The 14,413-nt window shown below is 39.2% G+C and overlaps 1 protein-coding gene across 2 annotated transcripts in view; it reads left to right on the forward strand.

The window, feature by feature from the left end:
- The first annotated feature begins 6 nt into the window (after positions 1-6).
- The window catches only part of HECTD2 (HECT domain E3 ubiquitin protein ligase 2), a 92,423-nt gene continuing 78,016 nt past the window's right edge, over positions 7-14,413 (forward strand). The window contains exon 1 of one of the 2 annotated variants that reach the window (XM_004369923.2): positions 7-208. In XM_004369923.2, coding sequence (XP_004369980.1) covers positions 71-208 — 138 coding nt within the window. In that variant the 5' untranslated portion in view covers positions 7-70. The remainder of the gene's footprint in view (positions 209-14,413) is intronic. The other variant, XR_002825533.1, reaches the window with a different exon arrangement.

Below are 14,413 nucleotides of genomic sequence, written 5' to 3' on the forward strand. Positions count from 1 at the left end.
AGCAGCGCCAGCCCCAGCAGCAGCCTGGCTGCCGCCGCCGCTTCCTCGCGCTCCCGCCGTCCGGCCTGACATGAGTGAGCCGGGTCGGGTGCCCTCGCCCGCCGCGCCACCAGCGGTGGCGGCGGCCGCACCCGAGGAGAAGAAAGGGAAGGAGCCCGAGCGCGAGAAGCTGCCGCCCATCGTGTCGGCCGGCGCTGGCGCGACTGCGGTAGGTACAGAGCGGGGGCCGTGGGGACGCCCCGACGGCGGGCGTCGGCGGAGAGGGCGAGGGGCGTCCCGAACCCGCCTCTCCTCCGGCGACCTCGGAACCTCCCGGGGAGATGCTCTCGGGTCGCCCTTTATGGGGCCGAAATAAAAGAGATGTGCCTCTTGGGTCAGCCCGGAACACTTCGGGGGCAGCACCTTCCAGCCTTGGGAAATAATGGGGGTGGGGGGTCCGCCGGATGCTTTGGGGTAATGTCTATTTTTTTGGCCCCCATTTCCTATAAGGAAATGACCTGCATCTTAGAGTCGGCATTATTTGCTGCATGAGGATAAGGTGTCAGCCAGGCGGGAGTGGTTTTGCCTCGGAGGTGCCCGCCTGCCTTCCCTTCCCCCTTCAGATTGAACAGGGCTCTGCGGCGAGTTTCCAGTTAATTGAGACCTTTCCGTTGCTGTCAGGGAAGTGGGAGGTAGATGCATCGGTGATGGTTTTATTTTTCATATGGTACAGACATGTGACTTCTGGGGGAAGGCTTTTTTACCCTTTTATTTAAAGTCAAGTTATCTAAGCTTGACAGGGATGATTTTTCAAGCTGGATTTTCGGAAGGGTTGTTTGGAGAGCGCTCTCAGGCTTCAAACTACATTTCGCCAGATGATGTAATGGAACAGCCCCCCTGCCCCCGCCCCCCCATTCCTATTTTTACTGGCGGTTGTGACTGGTTACTTTGGAACACAAAGTTAACTTCAGATTTTGAGATTTTTATTTGGTGTAGTATTTAAATACTTTTTGAAAGTTTGCTTTGATACATATAAAGACCATGACATGTCATGCATCTGTGTGACAAAATAGTAAAAGTTTAGTGAACATCGTACATTTTCTTTATTCCTACTTGCAATTCACTTCTTAAAACCTCCCGTAAATGACTAAGAAATTACTAAAATAGCTCTTTTAAAAAATACTGATATTGGGAACAATGTTTTGATTCACAGGCTTTTTTAAAAAATGTCAAAGGACTGTGATTAACAACTGGAAATTGTTGGAACAAGCTCTTTAAGTTAAATCAGTGCAGCAAATTGTGGGCAGTAATAAAATGACACCAAGTTAAAAATATAGGTACAATTGATTGGTAAATTGGAGCTGGGGTTAAGGATTACCTTGGGAAATGCTTTGAGGAAATTTGTCACCCAGCTGCTTGGAGACCCGGCTCCTACTGCTGATACCCTGTTTTCAGAGCTTATTTAGGAAGTTCTGAACTCACAAATAGTGTTCCAACAGTTGTTTTCTATGTCAGGTGTTTACAACAATGAGTGCATATTCTCACAGAAACAGTTTTATGAATGGGCGGCACTCCCCCGAAAAACCTATTTACCTTATTGTAACTGAGAAATTGAAGGTTTGGAATGAAAACTTACAGAAATTGGCACAGTTGTGGATAGAGGTCTGCAGTCTATTATGTGATACTCTTGGAGCTCTGAAATCCAGAGTTTTTCAGATGTTAGAAAGAATATGGTATAGATACCATATATTATACAATACCCACAGTGGCATATGAGCCAGTTTCCCATAGTCAAGCATATTAATAATTCTGCAGTGAAATGTATGTGTGTTCAGGCTAATAGGATAAAGTCTGACTATAACCTTATGTCAGTTCAGGTCAGGTTTATTGTCAAGGAGTTCTGGTCAGGTCATGTTTTACAACAAGATGGGTTACAAAAACCTTTTCAGTTTTAAGAGTTTATAGCATTTTGGAATTGTGAATGCGGGATTATGAACTTATACTTCTAGTCAAACAGAATAGAGTTCAAAAAGATTTTTTTTAAACCTTGGAAAGACTTAGGTTAGATTTAGAAGAGGATGAAGATAACTAGAAAAACTTGAGATTCTGAGGGCAGTTTCTGGTGCCTGACAGGGTCTTTCTGGGTTGGTAGGATTTTTTTTTTTTTTTAATGACAGTTTAACTTCAGAATTTGCAGCTCTTTGAATTGACAGGGGTTTGTCATTAGCACCAATTCTCTATATTTTGAGAAGGGAGGGAAAAGGACTTTTTCTAAGGTTTTGCAGCAAGGGGAAGAGGAGGGCCTTACGGATGATAAGTATATGTATTTGTCAGAGAAAGATTGCCAGATCTGGAATTAACTGAACTATAGCAGTGAAAAGCCCAAGTCAAGAAAATATGTGCATGGTCCTTCCAAAGGGTAAGAAAGCCAGAAGAGACAAGGTAATGGCTTGAGTTCAGCAGTGGGTGGGGAGGTCTTTAGTGTGTAGGGCAGAGAAAGACAGCTTGTGACCTGAAGGTTTTCGGCCTCCCTATTGATTACATAGAGCTCCTGGGGGCTTACTTAGGAACCTAACTGCCAGCAATAACTTTTTTCTTTGAGCCATTTTAGTGATTCTTTTTGACCCAGGCTAACAGCTCTGCCTTTCTTGATTGAGTTTATGACTCAATTCAAGTGGCCTTAAAATAGTGGCCTTTTCCAAAAAGCATTGTATCACATTTATGAGAGTTTAAAAACAGCCAGAATGCTCCTTAGAAGCGAGGATAGTGAGACTTCATCTCATGTACTTTGTACATGTTATCAGGAAGGACCAGTCCCTGGAGAAGGACATCATGTTTGGTAAAGGGTCAGTGAAAAAGAGGAAGACCCTTAGCGAGATGGGTTGACACAGTGGCTGCAACAGTGGGCTCAAACATAGCAGCGTTGTGAGGATGGTGCAGGACTGGGCAGTGTTTTGTTCTGTTGTGCATGGGGTCACTCTGAATCACAACCGACTCGACATCACCTAACAACAACAAAAACAATTTAGAGGGAGAGCTCACTAAAATACATAGGTGGTCATATTATGATCCTAAATAAGGTGAAGAGTTTAGAATATATCCTGAAAGTTTAAAGAAAGGTGCAGGGGTAAGGGAGAGGGTACTAGAAAGGGCAGCCCCAAAATGACTAATTCTAAGGCCACCTAAGTATGAGGGAAGTCCATTCTAGCCAGGAAGTATCTAACGGTGGTCTTAAACCTGACTGAACCCCAGTTGCCTTGGTAGCATGTTAAAGTCCTGTTTCTCAGACCTTACCCTGGAACACCGATTTTCAACTTCTGGTGCACAGTTGGATCACCTGGGGGACTTTTAAAGATACCAGGGTCCAGGCCCTAATGTGGTCCGGTTAAATTGGAAGTTCTGGGCTAAGGCTCTATGTACTGAATTAGAAGCTCCATGGGTGAGGCCCTGTAATCTGTATTTTTAACTGCGCTCGCCCAAGGGTAGTTAGTTTATGGAGCAGCATTTGAAATGAACTGGTGAAAAGTATGGATGGCAGAAATCAGGTGTGGTGGGGAATTGAAAGGAATGGCAGGTAAAGTGTTTCCAATTAGAGATGCCCAAGAGGTCAAGATAGAGCCCTAAAGACTGTCAGTGGTTGAGGTTTGGCCTTATTGCTCTGGAGAGGAGGTGCAAGTCAGCAGAGGTGAGGAAAATAAAGAGTTTGAAATTGTGTATGTGTATGAAGGGCTGATGATGTGAATACTGAATTTACTGAGGTTCAACAATTGGAGTGGAGGATAATATTAGAAATTAGTTGTTGCTGTAATACAGCAGTTAGAAAAACAAAAGTGGTGAAGAGGGAAGGAAAAAACTGTCCAAAGAAAGGCAGAAATAACAGTGGCAAGTGAGGGTGCTTGTCTACTTCAACATTTAGATCAGGTAAACAGGAGAAGGGAGATTCTCCACGGGATAGCAAGGAATGGAGTGGGTTCAAGAAAGAGCTAGATTTTACTTAGGTCAAGGAGGTGAAGAGTAATGGAAGAAATCAGTTTGGGAAGTTTGCCCACAATGAAGGCAAGGAAATTTGTCAAGTTGGTGGAAAGTGAGAGAAATAGCTTGAGGGAAAGCACGAGAATTTGATCTGAAGTCAGTAACAGGAACGAGAAGTTAATATACATGTGTCAGGTGTGTATAAATGGGATTGATGGAGTTTCTATACCAAAATGAAATTACAAGTTATTGAACATCTGTTATGCTTAGCTTTGTGGTAGACACTACAGAAAATATAAAGCCAAGTTTAAAAAAAAAAGATTTCAGCCTCAGGGTAGGCATGGCAAACACATGAAAACATAACAAAGCAGAGTAGTATGTAAAAGCCACAATGAGCCATAGAAACACTTGGCACTATAGGACCAGAGAGAGGAGATTAATGTGTCCAGAACGGTAAAGAAAGGCCTTGAAGTAAAGGTAATTATTTAAGCTGGCCAGTCATTGAAGGGTGGTAGGATTTGGATGGACAAAAGAAAGTGGGAAAAATAATCCAGTGGGGAAAACAACGTGAGCAAGGCTTAAAGGGAAGAATTAGGGAGTAATAAGGCTAACCCAATGGAAGCATGCTGAGAACTCGTGGGAGATAAGATTGCATGGGGCATGGAGCCAGATCACTGGGCAGAGAAGTTTGAAACTTCATTCTGTAGTTAGTGGGAAGCTATTGAAGTTTCTTAAATAGAGGAAGGACATAATGAAGTCAGTGGCAGTGTATAGTTAAACTGGAGGAGGGAGGAAGAAGAGTGAAGAAAGGAACTTTGTAGCTCATGTCTGAGGTGGTTCACTAGGGTGCTTAGTTAATTCATTAGGGTGGTGGCCATGGGATAAAGCATAAGGGATGGAAGAATCCACAAAATGTGGGTAACTAAATAACAGCAATGAAGGAAAAGGAGGATTTGTAAAGAGAAAGGATTCTAAGGTTTCCAGACAAGGTCTCTTGGAGAAAAATATTTACATAAAAAGGCAGTCTTGCCCACAGCATTCCAAGTGAACATTGTGTGTGTGTGTATGTGTGTGTGTGTGTGTGTGTGTGTGATGAATTTACGTAAACCCTGCCTGCCCTGCAGGTGTTTGGAACAATCTTATATATGGAAAATCTTGTGCCCTTTGCCCATTATGTTCTAAACAAAGAAGTGAGATGGGAGAGACTGAAGGTAGTGGTGACAGTGGTGTTTTAAACAATTTACTAAACCACAGATATTTTTAAAAAAATACATCAGATATGTATATATTTAATAAGAAATAGCTATTTCTGGAATACTTAACTCTCTAAGCGTTTTCCATGTATTCTCTTATTTAATCAGCTAATGCAACCAGAACAGTTGTTACTTCACAGTAAAGGAATCTGAGAGTCAGAGAGGGCTATGTGGACCTTGCCAAAGGGTAAAATGGCAAGTAAGGGGCAGAGATTGTCTCAAAAACTCATGCTCATTTCCCTATTCAATACACTTTATATCTGTGGTCATAGGTATATGGGCCATGTATAACAGCGCAAAGAAGTGCACCTACAGTAATATTTCTATTTTAGAAAAGAGGATGTGATCTACTGACAAATTTGTTCAAATTTTGTTACCTGAAATAGTACTGTTATGGGAGAGAAATATATGTTCTAGGATATATTATTATATATATAATTATATATATATTATTATGGTTTTAATATTATGGTATGAACATACTATTAAAATCTATATAAAATAAAGCATTCTGATTTAAAATGATCTGAGAGTCTTAAGACATAAAAAGGGAAACTTATGGCTATATGAATACATATCCAAGATGTCTCTTAATTTTGAGTGGATTGTGTTCCAAAAGTCTGTTTGTCAACTTTTTTATTTTTATTTTTAACTGCAAAGCCATAATGTAGTTGCCTGCTTGTTCACCGATCCAGAATTAATTCAGGATGTTGGGACACAATTTAACCATATTTAAACAATTGGAGAAAAGCGGTCAGTATAAATTGTCAACCAGGGAACTTCAAAAGTGTCAAATCAGATACTGCTCTACTGTTTGTAGCTCCCTTTCTATAAAATGGAAACCCTGGTGGCTTAGTGGTTAAGAGTTCAGCTGCTAACCAAAAGGTCAGCAGTTTGAATCCAGCAGACGCTCGTCAGAAACCCTGTAGGGCAGTTCTCTGTCCTATAGGGTCGCTATGAGTCGTAATTGACTTGACAACAATGGGTTTTTTATGGGTTCTATAAAGTAGGGAAAATAATAATAGAACCTACTTCATAGGGTAGGTATGAGGAGTAAGTTAATACACATACGGCATTTAGAAAAGAGTCTTGTACAAAGTAAGCACTCAATAAATATTAGATGACACTATTATTATTACTTGCAAACCAACATGTATAGCTGAAAAGCTGTTTGTAAGCCAGCCAGCCCTTTCCATGCCTGTCCTGTGGCTTTGATGCTTTTCTTCATAGCCTTCTATATGGAGCCTCAGGCACTGTAGGTGTTGGCCTTTTATCAACCCATGATCTTCCCCGCTCCACACACCCTCATTGAATTAAGGGATGCCACGCAGTCTCTGAACTCTTTAGGGCAGGTCTATGTCTTGATTTGTATGAATTCTTTTTGAAGAGAAAAAGAACTAGCTTTAAAAAAGGGTACAGCTAGTATGGCTAGAGTAGCAGCTTTTTGCATAGTGTTTGGAAATTGCTTATTTTTAATTACAGTTGAGGAAGAGAAAGCAGAGAAAGATCAACAGAAGATGAGTGAGGAAATGGGTGGGGCTGAGAAAGCTCTGAGAAGCTTTTATTTTCCTACTTTTTCTCCTTTTACCCCCTAGTATTATAGTTGACTTTACTAGTATAGGATCCCTTCTCAAGTTGTAAAATGTTATACTACTGAGCCTTACTTATGTGAATAATTAGTTGTTCTCAAGTTGGTGTTTGTAATTTGGGGGTATCTGTGTGACACTTGATGCAGTGCCTTTCTTTTAATAAGCAGTCAAAAAAATTTTTTTAATGAACGCAGTCAATGAACGTGCCTTTTAAAAATAGAAATTATTGAAATTTTACTAATTTAGCTGAATTGAAAAGGCAATTTGGATTTTGAGCCTGGTGGTTAAAGAAAGATATATTTCTAATTAACTTGGTTTTGATCCAGGTGTTTTTATTAAAGAACAACAAGGTACTTAATTTGGTGAGGAATTGTGACTGCATCATTTATACATTTTTGAATTAGTATTTTACCATATAAGGGTTGATGCAATTTCATCTTTTCCTGTGGTGTAAAATAAATAAATAGAATCTACCATGCCACCTTGCCTTCCTAATTGTAAATGAACACTGACATTTCTGAGCCTCAAGACTAACGTTTCTTTTATATTCAGTAGGATTAATTTAAAGTCATTCATAAGATCAATTGCACTGTGACTTTTTGGTGATAAATTTTGCTTTAAATTTGACATCCTTATTTCCTAGTCTTCCTTGAAAGATGTGGGTTATATCCCTTAGAGATAGCAGTTCCACTTGGGCTGGTGCTATATAGTTTGGGAAGGAAATTCACACCTTGGAAGTATCTACCTTTTCACATCTTATTAGAAGGATGTAGAGTGAAGTTAGCACTTCTGATTTTATAACCCAGCATCCTAATAGGGAACTGTAAAAAAACATACAAAAAAGAAAAACAAAATATCTTTACTCAGTATCAGGGCCTTTGTAGACTCGAATAAAAGTTGAAGCCTCTCATCTGATGTTGCCCTGATGATGATCAGTTTATTTTACAAAGTTGGTAAAGCAGGTGCAGTGAGTTTGATAAACTACACAGTCTAAGGACATAGTCTTCCACAAGACTGCCTTCATTTCAAACATCAGCTGTACTTTTAGGGGTCCCCAGAGTCACCCTCACTTCTGACCAGCTGGCTACAGATTTGAGGTTTCCCACACCACACTCAGATTCAGTAATTCACTAGAAAAACTCACAGAACTCAGGAAAGCGCTGTGCTTACGATTACAGTTTATAGCCAAAGGATACAAATCAGAACCGGCCAAAGAGAGAGACACACATAGATTGAGGTCCAGGAATGGTTCCAGACACAAAGCTTCTGTCATTCTCTAGGATCCATTGCCCTTCTGAAATCGAAATGTGACAACACTGAAAGAGTATTGCCAACCAGGGAAACTCACCCAAGCCTTTGGTGTGTCTAGAGTTTTTATTGTGGTTTCATTATTTAGGCATGATAGATTGAATCATTGCCCACTGGTTGAATTTGATCTCCAGCCCCCTCCTCCTCCCTGGAGATTGGGCTAATTTCATTGTGACTCAAAACCCCAACCTTCTAATCACATGGTTGACCTTTCTGGCATAGCCAGCCCCCACCCTAAGAATATTGATGTGGCTAGCCCCACCCTCAGCCATCTCGTTGGCATAAACTATCAAGTGTCCAACATTAGTCACCTTAGCATAAACTAGCAGATGTGATCCAAGGGGTCCACCATGAAGAACACAGACACTTCTGTCACTCAGAAAATTCTGAGGATATAGAAAGGTTACCTCCCAGGAACCTGGGACAAAGCCCAGCCGATTTCTTTGCTACAGAGTGGAGTATATTAGCTGTTATTTTATTTTAACTTAAAACACATAAATGTATATTTATTCACCAAACTTTTGACATAATAACTCTTCTCAGGAAGTCACTCACTCTTTTGAAAGAGTAATTTTTCCATGCATCATAGGTAGTCCCTGAATTCATTAAGATTGAAAGATACATGCTTTATGTTAGGAGCATTTGATCTATTGTCAAAACATTCTTCTTTGGAATTGAAAAAGCAAGTTTCAGTGAGGTGTGGCCAAAAGTCCCATTGTTGCTATATACATATCAGAAATTACCAACACAAAAAACTCAGCTTTTAGTCATTCAGATATCTTTTATGCGTTGTATATAGAGTATTTTATACCACTTTGAAGTTTGCTACCTTTCCAACATATTCTTTCTTCCAAAATGGTGCAGGCAATTATAGTCAGAATAATATTGTCCTCTTTCCTAAGGTTATATGTTGGGTTGGATCTAGTTCAAGTAAGTATGTCTAGATCACTGCTGTCCAATAGAAATATAATATGAACCACATATGTAATTTAAAATTTTCTAGTAGCCACATTAAAAAGAATAAAAAGAAAGGTAAAATTAACTTTAATAATGTATTTTATTTAACTCAGCATATCCAGAAACTTATCATTTCAGCATTTAATAAATGTAGACGCTTAATGACATGTTCTACCTCTTTTTTATTCTAAGTCTTTGAAGCCTGTGTATTTTACACTTATAGCCCATCTCAGATTGGACTACCCACAGTTCAAGTGCTCAATAGCCACATGTGACAAATGACAATGCAGTAAGTCCCCGCGTTATGAACTTCTGACTTAAGGACAACTCCTACTTGCCCTCACTTTGAAATGATTGAACCAACTCCTACTGGCAACAAATTCTTCCTTCCAGTCACCTTCACTTGCTGCATGTGACTCAAAACCCCAACCTTCTAATCACACGGTTGACCTTTGCAAAGGCTTCAAGCCTTTTCTTTCACTAAAAAACCAAATCCATTGCGGTTGAGTCAATTCCAACTCCTAGCAACCCTATAAGACAGAGTAGGACTGCCCCATAGGGTTTCCAAGGAGCAGCTGATGGATTCGAACTGCTGACTTTTTGGTTGGCAGCCAGGCTCTTAACCACTGCACCTCCTCTTGCACTAAAAACAAAAAAAACAAACCTGTTGCTGTTGAGTCAATTCCAACTCATAGGGACCCTATAGGACAGAGAAGAACTGCCCCATCAACTTTCCAGGGAGCACCTGGAGGATTCAAACTGCTGACCTTTCGGTTAGCAGCCATAGCACTTAACCACTACACCACAAGGGTTTCCTGAGTAAGGCTAAATAAAAACCTTATGTGCCTGTTCTGACTTACCTACAAATTCAATTTAAAGACACACTTAGAGAAAGCATCTCATTCATAACCTGGGGACTGCCTGTACTGAACAGTGCATGTCTGGATATCTTCTTGTTCTCTTAAGAGTTCTTAAAATGCTATACTTATTCATTCTTGGAGCCCTGGTGGCGCAGTGGTGAAGCGCTCGGCTGCTAACCGAAAGTTTGGCAGTTCAAGCCAACCTGGTGATCTGTTCCCATAAAGATTACAGCCTCTGAAACCCTATGGGGCAAGTCTGCTGTCATAGGTTCACTGTGAGTCGAAATTAACTCAAAGGCACACAACAGCAACAGCAGTCCTTCTTACTTCTGATTATCTCTATTGCAGCAGTCCTTCCTCAAGGTGTGGTTCTCCACACCCTGTTAGGGGTCCATGAGATCTAAACTACTTTCATAATGATACTAAGATGTTATTAGCCTTTTTCACTCGCATTCTCTCATCTGTGTGCAGTGGAGTTCTCCAGAGACCATATGAGAGATGACAAGTGATATTGCAACAAATTGAGGCAGATATGAGAATCCAGCCGTCTTCTAATGTCAGACAGTAAAGAGATTTGCCATATCTCACTAATTTATTTGGGAAAATACAGTTATTTTTCATAATAAATGTTACTTGTGTTAACAAGAAATGGGTTTATTATTGTTTTTAAATGAATTATTTTTTTAATTTTTTTAATTTTAATTTCTAATACAGTAAATATTGATTGATATAACCCACGTAAACAATAGCTCTTTGAGGTCCTCAGTGATTTTTATGAGTGTAAAGAGGCCCTGAGACCAGGAAATTTTAGAAGCACTGCCCTAATGTAAGTTACATTTCTTTTGTACTCTTACCATTAATAATTTTTTAATCTAGCGTTATTGATGACAGATACTCTGCGTAAGTAAATTTTCCAAATAACCAAGTGTTTTTGGACATTTAAAAATACCCAATCATTATTTATTGTATGGAGCATTTTCTAGAATACATTATGTGCATCTCTTCTCAAACAGAAGACCGGTAAAAACCCGTTGCCATCGAGTCAATTCCGACTCATAGTGACCCTATAGGACAGACTAGAACTGCCCCATAGGGTTTCCAAGGATTGGCTGGGGGATTCGAACTGCCGACCTTTTGGTAAGCAGCCATAGCTCACTGTAGCTCTTAACCACTGTGCCACCAGGGCTCCAGATAGAAGACACTGAACATAATTTAACATTTCATGGTGACTCAGGCCCATTGTTAAGAACATTTATGATGTAGTATCATAGCCAACACAGTTATATACCTGCTTTTTAGTTTATCTCTTTGTTTTTTATTCGTTACTAGGGCATCACCAATTGCCACACAAAAACATACCCCTGCCCCCTTCTAATGCATTATTTAAAAAAAAAAAATTTGTAGGTTGAGAAACCAAATGATCCATTTGGTCTGAATGGGTACAACATCCATACTCAAGCTAAACAAGAATGTTGCATAAAGTAAGCTTGAACTTTGACCTCTCTCTGTGGAATGAAGGGCATAAATTTGCTAATGGAGCCTCGTGTCACTTGTTTCACGAAAAGACCTTTGTCTTATTAAGCTACATTTTGGAAGATTAACTTGGCAAGTTATTGGACTGTCAGATTAATGGGGTATTCCTGAATACAAAAACAAATGGAAAAAAACCCAAACCCATTGCCACTGAGTTGATTCTGACTCATGGCGACCCCACGTGTTATAGAGGAGAATTGCCCCATAGGGTTTTCTTGGCTGTAATGTTTATGGAAGCAGATCACCAGGCCTTTCTTTTACTTCCTGAATAGTATGATTACTTAAAATTCCAACTTTTCCCATTGCAATGACTTGTTTGTAACCTTCCTGTTCATATTTTATATAATTCTGCGATGTTGGGGTATTCTGTTTCTTACTTGCTACATTACAGGGTACCACTATTACAATAAGGGACCTGAAAGTTGGGTCAAGACTCGCATTTCTGAATGGCTGGAATGGTCAACAGCTGGATAGTTGATAAATGTGATCGGAAGTACTGAACAGAGTCATCAGGAGACGCTAGTGTATAGTCTTAAGTGTTTAAAAAGATCATAAACTATTTTAAAGGGTGGCATAGTAGTGTTGTTTGATAAATCTGAAGACATCTGGAGATTTATACATCCTGCCCAGGAAACCTTATCACACAGACTAGATTTTTCATAGTCAGTAGGTATGTGAAAACTGTTAATGAATTCTGTTTCCCAAGCAGCATGTCCTCAGGTGAAGTGCTGGTCATCGGTAAAGTTCACATGACTTTTGGAAAGATTATTTTGTCTGACAGCTTTGCATCTAGAAAAGACCAAACCAAAGAGCTTTACATAGAGTCCATCTGTCTATGCATTTGTAATGTGTTGTCTCTTCAGTCAATAAAACTTCTGCTAGTCCCTGCTAGTCTGACCTACCTAAGTAGATAGCTAGAATGTCACATCAGTGTTTACTTGATACAGTTTAAATTGCAAGCATTTCCAGCTTGTTTGCAAAGCTAGTAGTTTAAAATATGTTTTGAATAATGAATTTTGTAGACATAGAGATTCAATTTTAAAATATTTTAATGCAGAGACTCTCAGTGAGATATTTGTCGAGGATTGGGTTAAAATGTGCAAAATGTTTTTAAGTTCTAGGTTAGCTTTGGGGGATAGAGGAATGATCAAAGTAAATTTTACCAGAACTTTGAGTATAATATAGCTGGATGATCATTAAAAAGCCTGACAATCATTACAAAAGCCATCGTGGAAAACCGTGAATATCCTTCTTACGGCATCTGATAGGAAAATATGATAAAGAAATCAGAAGTTTAGCTCAGACTCACCCTCTTTCTCAGTAAAGTAGGAACTCATTTAAATGACAGAATTTAAAATAAGATTTAAGAGTTTTAACTGTATGATAACAGGAGCAGAACAGATGGGTACTCTAAATATTTGTCTAAATTTTTTGAGATTATTTTATATTATAATCTTACATATAATCTGTCCATCTGTATAGTCAAAAAGACCATTGAGATCCATGTTAAGTACTTATGAAATATGATCTTTGATTAGTAATCATAATTACTACATAAAATTTTTGTGCTCTTTGCAATGTTTATTAAATTCATGGTCAGCATCTGCCTGAAGATTCAACTGTATTATTTATTATACCAGATTGAAGTATTTTGTGTTTTTTTTCCTTCAATGAAGTCTTAAAGTGTTGTTTTTTTTTCACCCTGTGTTTCCTCCTTACACTTGTTGTCTTAGTTACCTAGTGCTGCTATAAGAAAAATACCACAAGTGGATGGCTTTAACAAACAGAAATTTATTTTCTCACAGTTTGGGAGGCTTGAAGTCCAAATTCAGGGTGCTGGCTCTAGGGGAAGGCTTTCTCTCTCTGTTGGCTCTGGAGGAAGGTCTTTGTCTCTTCTGAGCTTCTGCTCCTGGACAATCTTCATGTGGCTTAGCATCTCTCTTCCCCATCTCTGCTTGCTTAATCTGTTCCTTTTATATTTTATAAGAGATTGACTCAGGACACACCCTATACTAATCCTGCCTCATTAACATAACAAGGACACATTCCCAAATAAGATTATAACCATAGGCATAGAGGTTAGGATTTACAACACTAATTTTTGGGAGACACAGTTCAATCCATAACACTTACCTTCAGCCTACAACAGCTGGTTGGGTATTCTCCTACTACCTAGTCTTTACACACATCGAGCCCACTGTTTGTAGTCCGGCCACATTCCAAGACTTCATCATTAGTGTTCTTCTATAGGACTCATAGATAACATTTATAAAACTCCTCAGGAAACCAGATGTAATGAAATACCTGTGTTTGGTCCAAGTCTCATATGACTTGTAAAGTAATAATGTTCTCTTTTAATTTAGTCTGTAGTTTGATGTCAATACCTGTGGCTTCTTCATTTGATTCTCCACTTTTCAGTTAATCAGTTTACCATTGCACAACTTGATGTCCAGTTTTTTCTCATGAAAATCTTAGGTTATATGTAAGATTTCTCTTGTGCAAGCTGCAATGGGGCAACTGTTGTTTTGAAACTTTCCTTTTATTAATCTACAGCACTGTGTCAACCTATGAAATGGTCCATGATTAATTTTATGTCATCTCAAGTATAAACTGACAAGAGCACAGTCATCTTACAAACAAAAGACTTACCAAACCAAGGATATTTTTTTTCATGTTGTTTAAGCTTTCTTCTTATTATTATTACAAGGACCAGAATTTAAGGTCACTTATGATTTCTTAAGGAAAAGGGGGATTTATTGAAATGGTGCACGTGGATTAGAACCAGAAAGCAAACAGGAACAGAGGCAGTGCTGTAAACTAGTTGTTCTCTGTGTCTCTGCTGTTCTCTTACCCTTGGCTAGCCAGTCTTTCTCATATTCCTCAGTCTAAAATCTGGAAAGATCTGATCTGATTGACTTACTAAAATGCTTCAATGCCTTTTGTGCTAGGCCACCTAATGTGT

This window comes from Trichechus manatus, unplaced genomic scaffold (genome assembly GCF_000243295.1).
Source record: "Trichechus manatus latirostris isolate Lorelei unplaced genomic scaffold, TriManLat1.0 scaffold00007, whole genome shotgun sequence".
Classification (NCBI taxonomy): domain Eukaryota; kingdom Metazoa; phylum Chordata; class Mammalia; order Sirenia; family Trichechidae; genus Trichechus; species Trichechus manatus.